Raw genomic sequence first — 23,227 nt, 5'->3', positions numbered from 1 at the left:
TCAGTGCCGCACTATGTCAAATGAAATCAATTGCAATCCAGAAAAAACTAAGAAAGGCTTAAAATCACTATTTAAAACAAAACTGACTAACGTCGGGCGAATTGCTCTCAAACGACCGGCGAGAGGCTGGCTTCGTCAACAGCTAGCAACGATTTAGTGACCTCAGGGCGCTACCTCTTCATCCGGTTTCTGAATACGAAAGTCAAATGAGTCAGACGAAAAATCGGCCAAGCAAAAAATTGCATAAAAGACACAGGATTAATATATTTGCTACAAATAGCTTTTGAGAGCAACTAACAACGGTTTCCTGAAAGTGCCTGTTAGATCATTTGTGATAAAAAGCAGTTAAACTATAACTCATTGATAATGAGGATCAGAGATGGTGACATTACGCCTCATAACAGCAGCTGAAGTGCGGAATCAACAAAAGGAGAGAGTGTGACAGAGAGGGTTATAACGAGAATAAAAAAAGCAGGAAAGGAACCCCAACCGAAAGAGAGAGAAGGAGACAGGAATATATTCCATGATTGGATTCGACACTGCAACTTCTAGTTTTCTAACCTTGTTAATTAATAAATCATATAGCAAAAAACTGAAAAAGGCAAAATCAAAAAAAAATTGAGAGAGAGAGAGAAAGAGAGATAGGAATATTCTATGACGGGATTCGACACTGCAACTTTAGTTTTCTAGCCTTGTTAGTAAATAAATCATATAGAAAAAATTGAAAAAGGCAAACATAAAAACAAAAATTTTCGACTTCGCAGTAAAAAATTCAAAATCAATTTTTGTCTTGAAAGTTCTGTCAAGTAACCTTTCTCCAAGACTTAAAAAGTTTCGTTGCCAGTAATTGGTCGTTAAACTCAGATAAGACAAAAATATTGAAGAAGTTTGGAAACCATTGCAAATTTTGACAAAATCTTAATAAATTCAGGATATTATTATCTCAAGAACCATTTCATTGTCTTATGAGACTATCCAGTATCCCTGATTCAAACCAGAAAAAGTTTCACTGGCTCCAAAAACCTGGAACAGGGTAAAAATTTTCCAAATAACCATTTTTTGTCTCGAAAATTCTGTCAAGTAACTCATCTCCGAGACTTGAAAAATTTCGTAGGCCAGTAACGGTCGTTAAACTGAAAAGGACAAAAAAATATTGAAAAAAGATGAAAATTGAAAAATCTTTAAAAATCTGGCTAAGATTCAAGACATTAATATCTTAAGAACCATTTCATTGTCTCAAGAGACTATCCAGCATCCCTGTTTCAAGCCTGAAATTTGAAAAGTTTAATTTTTATCCAAATATCACTAAAACTGGAGTCATAAAAATTGTTGATCACAATCTCATCAACTCTAAAAACTATAGAAACTATTCAGCAGCTTATTGTCAAACCTTGGAGGAGGCCTCAGGTACTCTCTTGCCGGAAAAAATCAAACATGAAAAAACTGCATATATTTTAGAAAATTGCTTAAGTTCGTGATATTAAAATCTTGATGAACATTCCATTATATCTACAAACTATGCAGTAACATATTATCAAACCCAAGAGGAAATTCCGTGGTTCTTGAGGCTAGAGAAACCTAAGAATGACAAAAAAACTCAAAAACTTTAAAAATTGCAAGGTTTAAACAAATGGCTAGAACTTGTGATATTAAAGAGTTGAAAATTAATCCAAGACCTACAAAAATATTCCACTAGTTTTTATTAAACCACAACGGAGGCTATTTTGACCATTGAATGATGACTATAAAAATTGGAAATGGCGAAAAATATCAAAAATATGCAAAAACTCGTGATGTTGAAATCTTGCAAGACATTCCGTTTAATCTAGAAACTATTGAGTAACCTATCTTCAAACCCTAGAGGAGGTTCCTTGTCTCTTAAGTCTGGAAAAACCTAAAAACAGACAAAAACTCAAAAAAACTGAAAAGCAAGTTTTATAAAAAAAATCGCTAATATTTGTGACAATAAAAAGTTGAAAAACTATTCCATGAACGTTAAAAATTTGTCAGTAACTTATTGTCAAGCCCCATAGGATGTTTTCTGGCCCCTGGTTCTCGAAGACCTGAATAAAGAAAAAAATATCAAAAAATTTGAAAAAATTGCGAATTTTGTCAAAAATTTTCTAAAATTCGTGATGTTAAAATGTTGAAACCATTCCATTACCACTAGAAACAATGCAGTAACCTATTATCAAACTCCAGAGGAGGTTCCTTGACACCTAGGGCTGATAAAATCGATAACTGTCAAAAAATTACAAAATAATATAAATTTGCGTTTTTAGCAAGCGGCGGGGTGGGGGGGTGGGGGGGGTGAGGCAAAGGGGGGGGTTTCAGCCTTTAAGAACCGCCCCTCACACCATAAGTTTAAGTATAAGTCTCCAAAACAGTTTGAGCTGACACAGAGCTGAAAGGCTCTAAGAGCACTTAATGCCCGCTGGGCGCTACCTGTTTATCCCGTTTTTGAGGACGAAAAGTCAAAAGCGTGAGACAAAAAATCTGTCAAGCGAAAAATCGCATAAAAAAAGACCGACAGGACTAATATAATTGCTACAAACTTCGTTTAAGAGCAATTAAAAAAACTGATAAAAGCAGAGCCGATAAAAACTATAGGTCTCAAGAAAATGATAGAATAATGCAGGCTAGAATGCGTAAAATAAGGACAGTAACAAAAAAATGAAAAAAAACTTGTTCTTGACTGTTGAAAGCTGAAAGTAAATTTTTAAAAAATCAATATAAAAATTTAAGAAAATTCAATTTATATCTCATGTAGGACAAGTGCACAAACAAACGAAAAACGCTGGTTCATGCAATGAAAACTAGTTATCCAACCGTAAAACTTCGGCCAAGCCTTAATGAACTTAAATATGTATTTTCGAAGAAAAGGAGAAATGGGAATAAACTACCCGAATATTTTGTCAAATTGCATAGAAAGAAAAAACTTTTTGCAAAAAAAACTTTTAGCCTTTAAAGAAAAAAGAGTGTACAGGCACGAGGCTTTGATTCAATTACCAATAAATTCAATAAATACTATAAATGGGCCAAAATCGTAAAACTTGAAAATCAGCAAATAAACTAAAAAAATTTCAAATTAATCACCAATAAAGAAACTAGATATACAGGCAAAACAAAATTTTCCAATAAAAAATAATGTCCAATACTATACAAAGGAAGTAATTATTAGGCAAAATGCTCAAACGACATTTCAAGAAAATTCTCAGTGCCGCCCTATGTCAATTGAAATCAATTGCAACAAAAAAAATATAGGAAAAGGCTTAAATCATCATTTTTAATAACTAATAAAAACAGAGCCCATAAATAATATAGGCCTCAGACAAATTATAGACTGATGCATGCTAGAATGCGGGAAAAAGGAGAGAAACAAAAACACATGAAAAACAAGACCTGTTTTTTATTTTTGAAAGTTAAAAATCAAATTGAGAAAAAACAAAAACACAAATTCATTTACAAAACGCCATAAAATTATTCGATTATCAGTAAAAGGAAATTCAGACCCAATAGTGCGCAAATAGACTTTCTAGTAATTAAATAAAAAAAAGAAAAACTAAGAAAAATTGGAAAAAAATATAGTGTGCAACTGAGAATATAGTGTACAATTCTATAAAACAAAAACACTTCACATTATAAAGATGCATTCAATGCATGACATATCACAGTTAAATTGCCATATGTACTGATTTTTGAAAAATAAAAAACCGCATGAAAATCCAAAAACGAAGAAATTAATTTAAAAAAGCCTGAAGTGATATAAAAAAAATTAGGAAATATGTGCTCATTTAGAAATTAAAACGCATTATCAGACTCTCAAAACCACTGTGGTATTAATTTCAGAGATTCGCAAATTAATACAGCGTCTCTAAAAAAAACTATTTCTACAAAAAACAAAGTTTAAAGCAAAAAAACTGGGCCAATTTGACGAAAAAACGGCTACAATGGTTATCAATATGCGGCATTCTGTCAAAAAATAATTTTCAATCAAAGTCAAAAAGTCATTCACTGATCGAAACGCATGATCAAAAAACTTCTCTCGCTCAGAAAAAATTTGTTCACACGGCAATTTTACTCTTTCTCGTACGAATAGTACTTCCGGTTAAAAAAACCTTAAGAAAACCAATACTACTCTTCGAGTTGTAAAAAAACCAACAGGAGGCCAATAATAGCCCCCGCTATCGTTGTGCGGCTATTAAAAAAGACCACAGGACTAATATAAATGCTACAAACTTTGAAAGCAATTAACCGACTAATTCTGGGCTCGACCATCTGATGGGGGCTGTATTCTGTTATAGCCATCTTCAGTGGGGGATGGGAGATTACTATCTACGACTATTAAGATTAAAGCAAAAAAAGTGGAACTTTCGGCGGACTTCTCATTTGGATTTTAGTAATAAATTGTGCCACCAATTATGTTAAGCAGCTCAAAGTTGTACAACAGAAAGCAATTTAGATAACACAGAACTCAAAACATAGCTGAATGACGAATCGATTGCTCCCAAACATCTGGCGAGCTGTTGGCTTCGGTAGCAGCTACTATGGGCTTAGGAGGGGTGTTAGTCAGGGGATCCAAGTCGCTAAAAAATATCTGCCCCTCACATGAATGTATGTTTTCTAGTTCGGTGATTTGTACATTTAGAGACCAACAGAAGCTCTATGAGAAACTTCTCAGCAGAGCTCAGCGACGTAAAGCCCTCTGGGCTCTACCTGTGTATCCCGTTTTTGCGGACGAGAAGTCAGACTGCTCAGAGAACAATCAAAAGAAAAATTACTTAGGAAAAACAAATATTTTCTATAAATTTAGTTTGAGAGCAACTAAACAAAAAGAGTTAAAATTCACCTGATAAGTCAAAACCAACACTAATTGCTTACTTCGGGAGTACGCGATCAATTAAGACAAAAAATAGTCGCGATAAAATGTGATCGTTCATAAAATTCCGAGTCCACTCATCAACAAAACTTCAACATTTTACTAAATGGAGCCTAGGAAGTCAACACTCTATAACATAGCTGGCAGATTGACTAAAAATAGCCGTAAAAGCTTCGCAGACTGCAGTCTCAAAAAGATAACACAAAACAGATAGAAAAAAATCCTTCTTAATATTAATAATGTTCTATTTGAATCCGAGTTAAGTGCGACCAAAAACTTAATCACGCAAATGAACCAAGATTTCTCCCCCACCAGGAGTGGAAAATGACCTCACGATCGCAATTCAGTCACTATTGCATGAAGGAAAGAACAAACATACCCGGCAGGTTGCCGGAAAATAGCCGCCGTTGATTCCCATAACCATGATTGGGATTGAAAAAGAGAAAAAACTAACAAAAAAATGATTTTTGTGCACCAACAATTTTAAAGTGCGAACTATTTTGATGTCATTTTGGAGCTGAACATACTCCTGTTTCGTAGTGAGATGATACAGAGGCTAGTATCAATAGCAATAAGCATTAGAGATGATAACTAAGAACAAAGTTCGAGTAACGGGTATCTAAAATTGGGCTTTATGGGTTTATCCCGTTTCTATTTCTGATTTTGTTTTTGATACTATCTCAAAGCGAAAAACATTTAGCAGGACGAAGTAAAAAAATTATGAGCGCTAAATAGCCGGGATTGAAGCTATTAAATTAGAAGCTGAGGCGGCTATTAAAAAGCAGATTTAAAGTGATCGTGGCGTCATATGGTCGTAACAAAAATCTTGACGACGAAAGAAAAAAACAAAGAGAAGGCCAATAATAGCCTCAGCCATTGCGTTACATATCACATAAAAATTACTCCGACAATGAACCTCATGAGTACAACATTTGATATATTTTCAAACAATCCCTATTGTAATAGTGTCAAAACTTATCGAATAAAAAAATTGCTAACACCTTTTTAGTAAAAGACAATACTCAGCACTGCAACAAAATCCAGTCAACAACACTGCAACAAAAAGTCAAAAATAATATATTTATTAGGGTCTTTGGTATCGTTAGGCCAATTTCAGAAAGAAATTTCTGCAATCTTAGGAAAAATTTGGTCGAATATTACTCAAAAATTCTGAGATTAACGGTTTTTGTAAAATTTCCGATTTCCGGAAAATTAATTTGGGTAAACATAGTAAAAACAGACTGAATGCCGCAACACAATCCAATCAAAAAAATAATAAATCCTGAAAATCAAACAAACTCTTGGAGCATCTTTCACAATTTCAATAAACATAGCTGAAAAACTGCCGGAAAATAGCCACAGTTGACCCACTGCACACCGTGATTGAAACATAAAAATGTTCTTTTTCTAAAAATCAAAAACTTTTCTAATGTGGTGAGCAGTTTTAGTGAGATTCTAAAAACATAGCCGCCAAAAAGCAGGACAATAGCCGTCGTCGACCTACTTGACGCATAGTGGGATTGGAAGAGAAGCAGAAAAATTTAAAACTGGCCGAATTTCTCGAAGTGGCAAGGTGTTCTTATTTGTGGCGAAAACACAGCATATTCAGTTAGATTCTAAAATTACACTTATTTCAGCTTCCAAGCTGAACGCTATTAAGCAAAACACTTACTCAATCAAGCAATCGCTTTAACGAATTTTGATAAACTAATGCACAATGTTTTAATGACCGGGCTATATGAATTTATCCCATTTTTTGATTTTGCTCTTTTGACTTTGACCATAATCACTAAAATACTTAATTCAATGCGTGAATTAAATCCGTTAAGTTGAGACAGCGAGCGGTTAGTCGGATGTCAAACGCGAAAAAAGTGACTTATGTAAAACGAAAAACATGATCAAAAGGTAAAGCGAAAGTTAAAAAAAGGAGAGCACCTAAATAATAGCCGTCGAGAGGCTGACGGCGGCTAGCAATGAAACTTAATTGTGCTTCTAAGTTTTATGCTGTTAGCTTAATTTGTTAGGATCTTTGTTAAAACTACGCCAATTTACGGGAGAAATTTCTGTTATCTTTACTGCTATTTTTCTGTTACCTTACTTTTACTGCTATTTAACTACACTTTTCTCAGATTACCGGTTTTTCTTAACTATGGTTTCTGGAAAAAAAATTTTGGGTAAAATTAGAAAAAACAAAGTGAATGCCGCAGCAAAATCCTATCAAAAAAGAACGATAAAAAACAAAAATCCTAAATATCAAACAAACTCTTGGAGAATATTCCACAATTTCAATAAACATAGCTGTAAAACTGCCGGAAAATAGCCAAAGTTGACCCACTAGCCGCACAACGTGATTGAAACAAAGGTTCTTTTTTTCTAAAAGTCCAAAACTGTTCTAATGTGGTGAGCAGTTTTAGTGAGATTCTAAAAACATAGCCGCCAAAAAGCAGGACAATAGACGTCGTCGACCTATTTGACGCACAGTGGCATTGGAGAAGCAGAAAAATTTAAATTAAAAACTGGCAGAATTTCTCGAAGTGGCAATGTGTTCTTATTTGTGGCGCAAAATCTGCATATTCGGTTAGATTCTAAAATAACACTTATTTCAGCTTCTAAGCTGAACGCTATTAAGCAAAATACTTACTCCATCTATCAATCGCATTAATGAACTTTGATAAACTAATGCACAAAGTATTAATGACCGGGATATAAATTTATACTTTTTTTATTTTGCTCTTTGACCTAGACCGTAATCACTAAAATACGTAATTCAATGCGTGAAAAAAACATACCCAGCAGATTACCGGAAAATAGCCGCCGTTGATTCCCATAACAACGATTAGGATTGAAAGAATAGAAAATAGTTTAAAAAATCGATTTTTGTACAACATTTTTAAAGTGCGGACTATTTTGAGGTCATCTCGTAGGTGAACAAACTCCTGTTTCTTAATGAGAGGATACAGGGGCTCATATTAATACCAATAAGCATTAGAGATGGTAACAAAGACCAATAAGAACAAAGTTCAAGTAACGGGCATCTAAAACTTATGGGTTTATTCCGATTCTATTTCTGATTTCGTTTTTTATACGGACACTGTTCATTTTGAACTGCTTTGCTGAGCAACTGCAGTTTAAAACCACTTTGAGCATAATGAGAGATGAGTGAACCAGAAATGATTTCTCACAAACTGCCAAAAAGCCTGCAAAATGAGGTAAAGCGAGACATTTATGTTCGACGTGGTAAAACATAGCAGAAAAAAGTTCAAATTTACAATCCAAAGAATTGAATTAACTAATGACCCGGCAATTAATTTTTGCAGAAGGAATTGAACAAACAAACTAAGAAGTGAATTAACTAACGACCCGGCAATTAATTTTTGCAGAAGGAATGAACAAACAAACTAGTTCAATTAAACATACCGGGCAGATTGCCGGAAAATAGCCGCCGATGACTCCCATAACTCTATTGCGATTGAAAGAAAAGAAAATATCAACAAATGATTTTTGTATGAAAACATTTTTAAGTGCGACTTATTTTGATGTCATTTCCTAATTGAACATACCCTGTCTCTCGGTGAGAGGCTACAGGGTCTAGTATCAATACCAATAAGCATTATAGATAGTAACTAAAACTTATGAGAACAAAGTTCAAGTACCGGGCATCTAAAAATGGGCTTTATGGGTTTAACCCGTTTCTATTTCTGACTTTGTTTTTTTTATACTGACTCTCTTCATTTTGAATTGCTTTGCTGAGCAGCTGCTGCTTTAAAGGACTTTGAGCAGAATGACAGAAGAATGAAACTAGCCTAGAGAAGTCAAAAAGATTTCACGCAAAATGTCGAAAATGCGGCAAAATGGGTAAACCGAAAAAAAGTTCGACCAAGTAAAAACATACCCGGCAGATTGCCGGAAAAAAGCCGCCGTTGATTCCAATAAGCATGATTGAAGGAATAGATATTGAAAAAAAAGATTTTTGTACAAAAACATTTTTAAGTCCGATTTATTTTGATGGCATTTCGTAGTTGAACATAACGTACTTCTGTTTCTTAGAGAGAGGCTACAGGGGCTACTATCAATACCAATAAGCATTAGAGATGGTAACTAAGACTTAAAGAAACTTATAGGTAACTAAGACTTATGGCATCTAAAATTGGGCTTTATGGGTTTATCCCGTTTCTACTTCTGACTTCAATTTTTTTATACTGACTCTGTTCATTTTGAAATGCTTTGCTGAGCAACTGATGTTCAAATTCACTTTTAGCAGAATGAGAGAAGAGAGAAACTAGCCTAGAGAAGTCAAAAAGATATCACGCAAAATGTTGAAAAAGCGGCAAAATGAGGTAAAGCGAAACATTTTTTTATTCGACGAAGTAAAAAAAATAGGAGCGCTATAATAGCCGGCTGAGAAGATGAGGGGGGCTATTAAAAAAATAGGAGCGCTATAACAGCCGGCTGAGAAGATGAGGGCGGCTATTAATTAAATCCGTTAAGTTGAGACAGCGAGTGAGGTAAGTCAGAAGTCAAACGTGAAAATAGTGACCTATGTAAAACGAAAAACATGATTAAAAGGTAAAGCGAATTTTAAAAAAGGAGGTCGCCTAAATAATAGCCGTTAAGAGGCTGATGGCGGCTATCAATTATACTTAATTGAGCTGTCAATTTGTTTACTTTTTTAGCGTAATAGTGATGCTAGTTAGCAATCACTAATGGATTTCCATGACCTAATGTACTAAGAATTATTGACCGGGCTTTATTGATTTCTCCCGTTTTCATTGATTTTGACCATGACCGTATTCAATATGTTGCGTTATTGATTGAAATGAGCCAAAGAATTTAAAACCCATTCAGTTGAAACAATGAGCGAGGTGAGTCAGGAGTTAAACGTGAGTCGTGCCTTCTGTAAATCGAAAAAAGTGATCGAAAGGTAAAACATAGCCGGACAAGTCCTGAAAATCGGCAAGCCGGGCATTGAAATGAAAAAAAACATAGCCGGACGAGTCCTGAACTATGCGCAAACGCACATTACCAAACCTACTTGTTGTATATATAGTTAAACGACAGGATAAAAAATACAATGCTATATACAATACCTGGTAATGATAAAAATCCCACACTCACGTTTGATTTCCTGAGCTTGAGTCAAATAGCAGCTTCTCGTATTTCAACAGTTGATTGTGGACGACACAGAACTTGCACGTTTTCTTCGGTTGCTTTTTAGGAGTATTCAAGACAGAGGAATTCGGATTGTTCCGCTTAGCATCCTGTTGGAGTTTCAGATGACACTCGTAGCTGTCAGCAATTGTTGTGGCATTTGGGATACAATTGAGAGAGTGGACACTTTTGATACAAGCATCTCGTTGCTTCTTGACCTCTTCCAGGTGAGTGTAAACGAAGTATTCCAAGCCGATGATAGTGCGGAAGCTGAAATTCCACTTGCAGTTTTTTTTTCAAATCATGACCTTCATCTCCGTTGAATCTCAATTTATCTTCTTTTAACCTATCTATACAATGAATTGACATTTGTTCACAACCAGCTTCGGCGTTAAGCATAAAACCTGACACGCAAATGCTAGGTAGGACATTTTGACATGATATTAAGTTTGATGGCAGGTATAATGCTGCCTCAAAAATGGCTAAGGCGCTTCTGCTCCTCACGACATTGACCTATTCCGCAGAAGGGACACAAAGCAATCTTGATTTGTTTGATCGGAGCAATAGCTTACTCTTCCCGGACTGACTTTAGGTTCCTCTGCAGATCCGTGTACACTTTATCCACTAATTCCAACTCACAGTCAAACTCCACTATAGAAGCGCTAATCTCGGCCAACCAGGAATTGAAATCAATCTGAAAAAGAAAACTTCAAAGACTCCTGCATCATTTTCCGCCGACAGTAGCATGTTAATTCAAGGCTACTTCACCAAAGCTTACACTATGCCGACTGAATTTGAGTACTGGATGTTTCAAATGGTACAAAAAGTTCAATTTTTCGAAAGCCTACATGAGAGCTCTAAATTCTAAAATCAAAACCCAAAAGTGTTCAAACTTGCTCCCTAAAAGTTTTTTCCTACTAGCTCCCCAAAAAGTTCAAATTTGCTCACCATAGAACGTGTTTCATCAATTCTGGACACCACCCTGGATAATTTTGAAAGCGAAACAGTGACATCTTTCTCGAACACTGAGAGATACTCCAGTTTCAAAGTCTCACACTGAAACCATGAAACGGTTATCACAGAAATCTCAGTTGACATTCTAAGCAATGCAGATCCCATATATTTACAGTTCCCACAGTTTTATGCGTTGATGAGACTGAGAATGAAAACGAAGAGAACAAGGGGAGCATCGTTATCCCAGTTTTACTTATATTCATCAGCTTTTGTTTCGAAGTTCTTGTCAAGGCACAACAGCTGAGAGTTTTGTAAAATTAGTATTTAGCCCTGTCTGAAAAGTATTGAATTAATGCATATAATTAATTAAGGCAACAAAAATGAATTAAACCCAAAACTCCAACCAATTAGAGAAAACTATCCACTTTTCATTTCTTTTATCACTTTAAAAAGGACCGTGTACACCATCCGGCAACGATGGATGTAGGTCGGAACATAAGGGATGATGAGTAGCACTTAGCCGGATGCTGCACTCCAAGCTGTTCCCCTCCAGACAGTGTAAAGACGGCCCAGTCACAAAAATAACTAACAAGTGGAGAAGAAAGCACCAATATATATATAAATAGCACACATAAGGAACTGGTAAGGAAGGATTAAAATAAAAAATAGGGTAACAAGGAATGAGCAAAGGAATAAAGTTAAGCAGCCGTACACTCAGTGCAGCCTTCCCTCCTCCACGACGGCGCTAATCGAAGTCTCACTGAGAACACGAGGCTTGAGGGCGCGACATCCCCTCAAGCAGAGAACACAGCTCCTCAGAAGTGCGAAGCTGATTTTCGTTCGGATGTAGCTTCTAGTGTCGGCGTAGGGCTCTCCGCGTTTTTCGCTGATCTTGGTTGCGAGTTGTTTCATAACGCGCGATGCCGATGACCCAGCACCCCCCGAGCAAGCAAAAATCAGTGCGTTGAAACTGCTGTGTTCTGTTTCGCGGATTCGCTCTTCGTACTTATTTCGCTTGATGCTCTCGTGATATTTGTATGCATCTTTTATGGTCTTAGGGCAGCTCTTCGCGTCAGGGTTGAAAATCTTCACATCGAAGAAAGTGCGATTAAAGCGGGAGGCCCACAGACCGTTTGCCTTGATGTCCAGTCGAGCGTCATCATCAGTAGTGGTGGAATTTCTCCATCGAGCGACTGAAGTTTTGGCTCTATCTGGACATCGTGGCAGACGTCATCCATCAGGTTTGCAAACACGTCTCTGATTTCGTTTTGTCGTAGGTGCGTATACCCGCCTTTGGCGCAATAAAGGGCATGGGTGAGGCTAAATTCTTTCCCGCATGGGCATATAGCTGGCTCGTTCTTCGCTTCCCAGGTGTAACGAAGTGCTATTCCATCGCGGAACTCAGTATTCGTGAGGTCGAAACCATGTTTTGATAACGGAAGCGCGTTAAGCCAGCTAGATGCTCCTTTCTCCGAGGCCAGCTGGATGGTATACTTCATTTCTGGTAGATTGTTTTCGATTCGGGATTTTTTGAGATGAGTTCACGTTGCATGTCTGCTTTCTGTCTGAGACTGATCTTGGTTTGTTCGAATTCACATTGTTGAATTTCGAATGGATCATTATTAAATGACGCCAACGGAGTTGAGAGTTCAATTGATTTCTCAAGATTTTTATGAAGATCTTGTGGGAGTGCGATGTTCAGCCCACCCATTCTGAGAGGGAGAGAAAAAAGTTCCCTTTCCTCTTGGATTATTTCTTTGCCGACGATGTTCGGTATGACTCAGCCAAGCCGCTCCTCTACCTTGTCCAGAACCCCGTCCATGGAGGGTGTAGTACGCGAGAGGAAGCTCAACTTCTGTTGAACCCCCTTCGTCAAACATGCATAGGCATTCTGGGGAGAGGTGAGAGCAAATTGACCAAGTCTGTCCAAACTTTTTGTGTATTTAATTTCTGCATCTTTCAGGAAATTTTTACTGGCCTCAGAGCTACCGATTACTGATCCCAGGACTCGAGCGCCCTGCGTGATTTCCACATTTGTGCCTGCAAACTCAGTTGACGCTTGGCGCTCGCCTCCTGGCTTAATTATCAACTGACACTTCGGAGGATTGACAAGATATCCGTACTTGGGACCAAGCTGAGTGAGCTTGTCGAAGAGTGCCCTGATATCTTTCAATTTACCGACGACGCTACCATCATCAGCATACCATTTTTGTGTCAAGGAGTCATTGTGAAGTCTTGATATTAGGGGTAGGATTGCAATTCCATACATTGCCATCGCAAGGGGATCACCTTGTGTCGTACCTTCCTGAGACAGAATGGTCGACTTACCGATGTAGAGATGAGACGGATGGCTATAGGAATTCTGTAAGGCAACATGCAATGATGGGCAAAAGGCTTTCACGTTCTCTAATGCTGTTCGTCTATTGAGCACATTAAATGCGTTTTTGGCATCAATTAGTAGAATTGCTTCGTTTTCGGGATCATCAAAACTAGTAGCAAAACTTCAAAACTGATGTAAGAAACTAAATCTGTAAAAATGTTCCAATTTGTTTATATCACTTTAGTCGCCACGCTTCATTATTAACAAAAGTCATTTAATAGTGCTCCTTTATGATATTGAGATGAGTCAGATATGATGAGAAAACTTCACGCAATTCAACGTAAAACCCGCCACCAATTGATTTCAGAAATGACGTCACGCAGATAAAAACAGCAAGAGAGCGACATAAAAAGATCACTAAACTTTGAGGCTTGCGGCGCGGAAAAAAGTGAATGCAAACAAGAATGTCAGATGACAAACCAAACAGCAGGACAAGTTGATAGCTACAATTCACGGAACATTCATTGACTAAACAAAAAAATAGTCTTAACATAACCGACTGACGTCAGTCAAATTGTTCGTAAATAACTGGCGAGCAGTTGGCTCCGTCAATAGCTATCTGCGTTTGTAGTCGCTAGCTTAGGCTTAATTGAGGCGCGTGACGTGGAGTAAGGGGGCGGGGTGAGCGGAAGGGGTGTGAGGTTGAGCGTGCGGGAGGTAGAGGAGCGCGGATGAGGGGAAGCAGAAGCAGGGGGAAGGGGTTCACATCTTAAGAACAGCCCGTCAAACAGTGAACTTATACATCAACAGTTTCTGTGAATCGTATACTTAAAGCCTAGTAAGACAAAACGCTCTAAGAGCAGTACTCAGCGACTAAATACCCTCCAAACTTTACCTTGCTTATGTTTGAGGCCAAATTGACGGTCAGACAAAAAAACTATCAAATTCAACGTTGGTAGTACAAATATTGCATACAGAAGACCAGCAGAACTAAGACCCCATATAATTGATATTAAGCCACGAGATATACCAACTTCAACCAAAAAATCCTCTCAGACTGAAAAAATTTTTAAAAAATGTAAACAAAAAACGTCTTAAGCCGCAAAATACCATAGACAACTATTGGTGGTAAAAAATCCGGAACTTATACTTATTATATTCTCAAATTGACGGTGTAGTTACGTGATATTAAAAACCCAGTGAATACATTTTTAGTCCATGAAGAGACCGATTGAGAGTTCGAACCACATACCTCCGACTTAATTCACAGTTTGCAGCTATGAGACTGAAAACAAAAAATTTCAAGAATACAAAATTTCGGGGTTTAAAGATTTTTTAGTTAGGTTTCTGTCAAACTTTTGTCGGTGCAAAATTTAAAGCCGAGAATTTTTGCATGGTCTCTGAATTACAAGAATTGTTTTTACATTTGCTTGCTTCGATGATATCATTGTTGAATGAAATTTTCTCGTTACGACGGGGGTTCAATTTTGCACTGAAGTTTTTTATTAGTTTTTGTGCGGCAAGGAATTGCTGTCTTCAGGCAAAAGATAATGGTTTTGAGTGCAATTTTGAGTTCTTTAGACGAAACCTAAGATGAATTGAAAAAAGCTCAAATTATCAGAAAAATTCTGCTCGCTTAGCGCAATGTTTTTCAGACCTCTTGCTATCTTTCGAAAAATGGCATGATCCAAATAGCCACTTCTACTATCCCCAATCTTCATCTATGTTCAACAAAAGAACATCAACCGACCAACGCCAGATAAATTACTCTTGAACGACCAGGGCATTTTAATTTAGAGGGGGAGTAGCGTAGAAATGTTTTATAGGTGCAGAAAAACGTCCCCACTAGGATTCAAGCACGGACATCCAGGTTGGCAGCCTGACATATTAACTACTCAGCTACAAAGACTTTGATTTCCTTGCGGTCACAATTCCTTTAATCAACGAACTGTATTACAGAGCGAGAGCATCTTAGATCACGTGAAAATGAAGAACTAAAGTGTGAAAAGTCAAGAAGTCAAAGAAAATTTTGAAGAAAAGCTCAAAAGCGTCAAGCGGAAATTATGCATAAGACACAAGTCTACAATAATGGAATCAGAATTTGTTCGAGGGCATTTAAAAATCGATAACTAAGTAGGAAACAATGCCGTTTACATCACGTTTTAAAACCACTCGACCCAGTAAAAGATAGATCACCACAACTATTCGGATCATAAAATATCAGCACCCCGATGCAATTCAGATTCTTTGATCGTTAAAATATAAGAGCACCGCAAGATAACTACGCTCAGCATACAGTTTTGCAGCTACTTTAACTAAAACACACTAGTCTGATAGATTCATTCATCGTTAAAAATTGGCCAAAATGTGTTCCAAGATAAGATTCACTCTATTGAACTACAGCAAGAGTATTAAAAATAAAACTTAAAATTAGGAAAAAAACAACAGACTAACGCCGGTCTAATTGCTCTCAAACGACTGATTTCATCAGTAGCAAGCTAAGGTTTAGGGGGGCTAGTTTTAGCTTCTAAGAGGCGCTGGGGTACGAGTGGAACGATGTGCAAAAGTTGGGGACTGAGGTGGTCAAACTCTTTGAACCGCCATTAAGACTATGATGACTTCTAAACGGCCTCGGAGAATAGCATACTTAGAGTCTAGTCAGCTTAAGCACTCTAAGAGCACTTAATGCCCTCTGGTTAAAAGTTCATAGGTTAAAAGTTCATAGGAAAAGTCGGTCAAGCAAAAAAAATCGCATAAAAAGACCAAAGGAAATTACTAAAAACTTCGTTTGAGAGCAATTATTCAACCAATTTTTGAGTGAAAAAACCATGTATTATCAAAACTAAACAAAAACGACTAACGTTGCGAAAACTGCTCGCGAACTAAGTGAGAGCTCGAATCTGCTGCCGCCTGCTTCAGTGGGTGGAGGAGTAGTTACAAAATTCACTAAACGGGGATTCAAATGATGTTATTAGAGGTTATTATATATCGCCATAACAATTAAACATACCCGGCACATTGCCGGAAAATAGCTGCCGTTGATTCCAGTAAGCATGGTTGGGATAAGAATAGAAGATTATTGGAAAAAAAAAAGATTTTTGTACAAAAACATTTTTTAAGTCCGATTTATTTTGATGGCATTTTGTAGTTGAACACACTTCTGTTTCTTAGAGAGAGGCTACAGAGGCTACTATCAATACCAATAAGTATTAGAGATGGTAACTAAGACTTATAGGAACGACGTTCAAATAGCGGGCATCTAAAATTGGGCTTTATGGGTTTATCCCGTTTCTACTTCTGACTTTGATCTTTTATACTGACTCTCTTCATTTTGAATTGCTTTGGTGAGCAGCTGCTGTTTAAAAGGAGTTTTGAGCAGAATGACAGAAGAGTGAAACTAGCCTAGAGAAGTAAAAAATATTTCACGCAAAATGTCGAAAAAGCGGCAAAATGAGGTAAAGCGAAACATTTTTTGTTCGACGAAGTAAAAAAAACATAGCAGGACAAGTCCTGACGTACAATTCAAAGAATTTTCATTAACTAAACAAACGTTTTCATTAATTAAACTAAACGTTTTCTCACTCTACTTTAAATTTAGAGCGAAAAAATTTCACGCCGCAAAACCACTCGCTTTTTTGCTCCACTTCCTGTTTTGGCGTGACAAAAATCACTACTCCAATTTGATTTCAAAAATCATGAAAATGTGTGAACATATCTTTAAAAAAAGACAGCGCCCCAATACAATTCTCATTCATTGAATTGTAAAAAATAGGAGCGCTATAATAACCGGCTGAGGCGATGAGGGCGGCTATTAATAAAATTTAAAGTGAAACTTGAACCAATTTTGGCTTTTCGCCATGCTCTAAATTGGACTTTTAGTAGTGAACTGCCGCCACTTGAGTTCAGCTGCTGACACTTGTGAATGAGAAACTTAGATGAAACAAATCAAAAAAAATCGAAAGGGCGCAAAAGTCACTCAAAAAGTCAAAACGGCCCAACAAAATTTTGGCGAGAGACCAACACGTTTACAATAATTGCTTCAAACTTCGTCCGAGAGCAATTAATCATGCGAATGATCCACATATCTCATACAAAAAAGAGTCGACACTAAAAGTTTAGTTGCTGGGTGATGGTCGGAAAAATGATGAATGAAAAATGGCCCTCACACTCGCTACGCGATTATAATTCAACTTTTCGGCGCCCCAGTACATTGTATTAATACAACTTAAAACTTCCTGGTTATCTGTGAATACATCGATTGACCGAAATTGGGTCAAAATACCTCTTTGAAAGCACTATGAACGGTCAGAAAACTACTACTAGGCCAACGATTTATTTTTATGACATCCTGACATCCTTTTGTATGCATTCGCCTAATAACATTCTAATCAAATTGAGAGGTTCTCATTTTGCTTACAAGGATGAGTTCTTATCCATTTTTCATTACCTCTTCAAGGAGAGCAGAATCACGCAGCGTCTTCGGTGCATCAAAGCCTTCAACGTATAGAATCTGGTGCAAGTTATAAAGAGAGTGAATCTTGGGCAGAGCATCAGACCTCAATCCCTCTCTCGAATAGTTGGATACACGTAGCAACACATCTCTATACACCTCCACTGCCTCGCTCATCTTCTCTCGATCAACAACATATTGTGCCTAAAACATGAAGCAGTTATTCAATATTGTCGCACTTTCAGTTATTGTCGAAATTTTTATCCGATAAAGTAAAGAAAAAAATAGGGCCGCTATAATAGCCAGCTAAGAAGATGAGGGCTGCCTATTAAATAATCAAGATTTCGCTCGTGTAGAATTTTTTTACACCTCTATTTCTGACTCTCGAAAACAGCAGTATAGACGAAAAACACACTTTTCGCTCAACTCTCCAGGTTTGTTCAACAACCAAAACACTCAAATTCTTTCACGCATTTCATTTCATAATCACTCCAATAAAATTGATTAAAAAAGACACTTCAATAATCCTCAAGTCGTGCGAAGACAGCGCCCCAATGAAACTCAAATTCTTTGAATTGTAAAAACAGATGAGGCCAATAATAGCCTTGTGGCTATTAAGAGCAAAAATTATCCACTAATTATTTTGTGAAAGGAAACAGTTCCGAGCACAGTGTCAAATTCGTCTAAATTTGTCGAAATCGTACCTTAGCTTGAATCCACTTCAAACCCGCAATTCCATTTAAACAAGTGCATATCTGCCTCACAGTTTCCTCGCATTCTCTCACAGCCTTCACTTGCATCTCTCCCAATAGCTGCTCCATTGTCATAAGCTGGCTGCCTCCTGTGCCCACTCCTATAGAGAATCCCTTCACCATCTGAGGGTGGATGCATGTTTTCCTCAGGTCACCAACTGTAGCAAGGATCTGAACAAACAATTTGTTGCAATACAAGAAGAAATTCTTGTACTGCAATTCTTTGCAATACGCTCTTCATGAACATCATATTGAGAAGAAACGGCCGCGTAAAAAATTAACTTATATCAAAATTCATAATTATATCAAAACAGACACATCCCAAAAAATTCCAACGGATCGTTGCAAGTTAATTTGGCGCTTAATTTGGCCCAGAATTAAAAAAAATAGCAGTAATTGTTTAGTGAGGTAAGTCATGTACTCTGACTTTTTCTTGAAACCTTTCAACTTATTTAGAACATTTCGATGTTTCCCACGAAACATGCAATTTGAGATGCTATCACAGGAGCTGCCGAAACAGTTAGATCCTCAGAAAAAACACGTTTTATTCGTGTTCTTATCTTGAAAAAACTGTCGATAGTTGATCGGAAATTTTATTGGCAAGTTGAAGTTTTTGGCATTCGTGTTCCTTCGGAGCGACCTATGACGAGCTACTTAGCTTCACGGTTACGGTTGGTTATGATTTGAAAATGTAGGTCGTCAGAGCTACCATGAGCAAGGCGTTCCCGCAAGGTTTCATGCTAGCTCCCGTGCTGTTTCTTTTCTAAATTAATGATTTTCATGAGTTTTGTAGATCTTCAACTATGTATTATTACCAAGATCATACCGTTGTTCTATGTACTATTTATTAAGGGAGCGGATTTATTTTAATCTGGTTATGTTAGGGATTGGTTCAAGGATCGCAAATAAAATGGAAAATAAGTGTCAACAGCTTAGTTTTAGCACGTCCTTCCACCTAATATAGATGGAACAGAAACAAAGACAAGCCTTTAGGTCAAATATCCAGGATTGCATATTGCTCAGGTTCTTATAAAAAGTGCACTAAATCCGTTTAAATTTTAAAAGTGGATCCTGAAAATTTGGTGGCATTTTAGATTGCTACTTTTGTTAACAAGGACGGACCTCTAAGTTCCATATCTACATAAAACCAAAGGTACAGTATGGTTAACTTCTATATGTTTGTTCCAAAACTAACCTGAAAAGAATCAAACTCTTGCAGAATACGCTCTTACGAGCCATAACTGTTCGTCAAAATTATAAGTCGGTCGAAGACTGTTGCCTATCCTATTAAATTTAGGATAAATACCAGCCTTGCCTTATATATTCGATCGTTTCATATCTAGGGGACTTTTACACATCAAACAATTGAACGTAATTTTTCTAGAATTTAAACACTATACCTGCCTTAAGGATCATTCATATATCAAAAATACCGATTCGATGAGACATCAAACGAGCAAAGAACTCAAATATTTGCCATGCAAAAATCAGACTTGAATCAGAATTCTGTTTCCAGTAAATGGTATTTAAAATTCATAAAACATCGCTGGCAGATTGCCAGAAAATAGCCGCAATAGATTCGTAGATCGGCAGTATAAAAAAAACAGTAAAAAAGACAGACCGAAAAAAAACTCGTCTTTTTATTGAAGGCTGATCTGTTATATTTTGATTAAAAATCTGTTGCTGCCTCTATTAGCTGATCTCAAATAACCTTCGTTTAGAGTGACACACACCCATTTGACCTTATCTCTTTGAATTGAAGTAAATAAAAGTCAATTTCAAAGTGAGGAAGTCATTTTTGAGAGTGAGGTAAGTCAGGTGTGACCAAAAATTTAATCACGCGCATGAACAAAAAAAACTCGCTCCACTAAGAGCGAAAAATGACGTCACACATGCAATTCAGCTGAAATTGCATGAACGAATGAACAAAAAGTGGCTGTGACGTCATATGGTCGTAACAAAAATCATGACGACGAAATAAAAAAACATAGCCGGAAGAATTCCGCAAGCGACTCGAAGCCTCAGAACTTCACAAACAAAACCATAAATGCAGCGGAAGCCATTACCATTTGTATTAAACCATTAACTCATTACCTCCCCAGGTCTGCTCTAAAAATTGGTGAAACTTAAACCACTGTCAACAAGAGAAACAAAATGCAGCAAAATTTTATATTATTGAAAACGTTTGGTAACGTCAAAAAATCCAAAATAATTAAGGTGGTCAAAAACCTGATAGTCTGAAAAAGCTGGCACGGTTATCAATAGCCCTCAAATAATTCATAATTCTAATCTGAAAAAGATCGCGAAAGCAAACGGCAGATAATAATCTTAGAAACTAAGTTAAATCTTTTCAAAAAAGAAAGCAAATTTAAGAATCAGAAAACAACTATAATTATACTTCTAATCACTGCGATTAAGACAAAAAACAACCCACACATACTGTTGCTTTTTCTACATAAGCTAGACAACATGATTTCATACTAAATCAAAAATAAAATTGATCATAGAAAAGACATAAGCGGCAGAAGAATATTCAAAGGCAAAAAATCGTTTAAATTAATACCAAGGCCGGAAGAAAGCTGCAGCAAATAGTCATTAGTGGAAATTGTGGAAGAAGCCTGCTATAACACTCTCAGTACTGCCTTTTGTTGAATGAAATCAATTGCGCACCAAAGAAATGACGAAAATCTAAGAAAAAGCTGAAATCGTTCATTTTTTTACAACTGAAAAAACCAATAAACCGAAAATAAATTTAGGTGCCAGGACAAAGCTAGAATGATACTAACTAGAATGTGAAGAATATGGGCACAATGTAAGGAACACCGTAACACACTTTCTTGATTTTTGAAATTTTAAAAATCAATTAAAAAAATTCAAGAAAAACGAATACATTTCATTGTTCAGCATTCAAGACAGAGAAAAGATAACCAGTCATCCGATACAAAGATCTATCCCCCTTAAGAGACCAAAAAATAGGAAAAAGCAGAATTAATAAATAAGAAACATTGAAAGATTTTGCAAAAAAAATGGTCAAAGAACTTAAAACTGCATTTGAAAAAGTTTTAACTGTTTTCTCAAAACTTAAAGCCAAAAAATGATTGAATCTTTATTGAAACGAACTTAAAGTCCCTCATGTGTCACAAAAAAACTATTTCTAGCAATTACATCCAAAATACAAACGAAAAACTGACGAAAATCGGAAAAAACTACCAAAATCGGATTAACATATGTACAATTTTTTGGAACAAAATTACATCGAGGTAGAAAGAGGCGTTGAGTATAGGAATTATCAAAGAGAAATTGTCATATTAACCGATTTATGACAAAAAGACGGTTAAAAGATCCAAAAAAGAAATTAAAAGAAAAGCCAAAAATTAACTAAAAAATCAAGAATTATGTGCCAATTTTCAACTTGAAACGCATTTTCAGGCTCTGCAAAACACATTTCAATATAGTATCGAATAAAATTTATTTCTACAAGGAACCAAATGAAAAGCAAAAAAATTGGGCCACTTAGACGAAAAAACGGCTAAAAACGGTTATCTATATGTGCAATTCAGTCAAAAACTACTTTTCAAAGTCAAAAAGTCATTCACTAAACGCAGCGCATTATCAAAAAACTTCTCTCGCTTAGCGAAAATCTGTTCACCAAGACAGCTTTTCTCACTTTCGCTTTTAGGTTAAAATGCCGCGTGAACAAATCTACTTCCTGTAAAAAAAACCGAGAGAAAACCAATACTCCTCTTCGAGTCGTAAAAACCAAGAGAAGGCCAATAATAGCCCCAGCTATCGCTGTGCGGCTATCAATAAAAGGTGACAGCACAGAGCGATGAATTTTCTGTCACTAATCGAAATCTAAATAAGGCCACAAAATTGTCAAACTTCACCTTATTATAAAAATTTTTTGAATCCAGCCAAAAAAAGCCGTTGATCACATTTCTCCTATAAGTAGAAAACCACAAATTTAATCAGGCTTTTAGCACTAATGGGGAAAAAGTATTCACACAAAATTTGGAAAAAGCTAAGCAATTATTAAATCATAAATAGTGAGACAGCAGAAAAACATGATTTCAATATCAATCAGTGGCAAAAAAACGGTTTCGGTTTTCAATAGTTCAATTTCCTGTGAAGCATAGCTGGCAGATTGTCGGTAAAAAGCCCCGATAAACTGTCCAGAAACCCAGTTAAATAGGACCATCTTAATCAAAAACATGCGGGATTCAAGAAAATGAAATTCTTACTTCTAGTTCTATCCTTTTCAAAAGACGAAGAAATGACGTCAAATTTTATGACAAATCAACGGCTATGTAGTAAATACCCAAAAACGCCACTATTTGCAATGGAAAATGGTCAAATGGTTGTAAAATAATCGAGGAAGACAACGACATCGAGGAAGGCTCACTGAACGTTGTAAACCATTTAAATCAGCATACTATTTATTTGATACAAAGACAAGGATCAGTTTTTTCAAAAAAAAAATGGGAAAAGCAAGACCGAAAATCATGAAGTATTGCCAAAAAATTGCGACTCCGAAAGCTTTTTTCAGCAGGTAATACTATATATTTTCCATTAAGTAACTACCACAGGATAGAAAAAACAATACCAGCAATACATACTGAAAAAACCCAGCAAACGGAAAGAAAGGAACGACTGGAAAATAGAATTCTGCTAAAATTTTTTTACAAGTTTTGCTTTAATTGTGACTTCCAGTAATTGCAAAAACA

The 23,227-nt window shown here is 36.5% G+C and overlaps 1 protein-coding gene across 1 annotated transcript in view; it reads right to left on the bottom strand.

The window, feature by feature from the left end:
• The window catches only part of LOC142342868 (E3 ubiquitin-protein ligase SHPRH-like), a 127,517-nt gene that overhangs the window by 50,868 nt on the left and 53,422 nt on the right, over positions 1–23,227 (bottom strand). Inside the window, exons 8-12 of the mRNA XM_075394502.1 lie at positions 18,456–18,674; positions 17,749–17,955; positions 10,976–11,083; positions 10,600–10,721; positions 9,995–10,297 (exon numbers count right to left, since the gene is read on the bottom strand). Coding sequence (XP_075250617.1) covers positions 9,995–10,297; positions 10,600–10,721; positions 10,976–11,083; positions 17,749–17,955; positions 18,456–18,674 — 959 coding nt within the window. The remainder of the gene's footprint in view (positions 1–9,994; positions 10,298–10,599; positions 10,722–10,975; positions 11,084–17,748; positions 17,956–18,455; positions 18,675–23,227) is intronic.

The sequence above is a fragment of the Convolutriloba macropyga genome, chromosome 7 (genome assembly GCF_964194025.1).
Source record: "Convolutriloba macropyga chromosome 7, txConMacr16.3, whole genome shotgun sequence".
In the NCBI taxonomy this organism is placed as follows: Eukaryota; Metazoa; Xenacoelomorpha; order Acoela; family Convolutidae; genus Convolutriloba; species Convolutriloba macropyga.
Note: the sequence above shows the minus strand (reverse complement) of the source record. Positions and strands in the feature narration are given on the sequence as shown.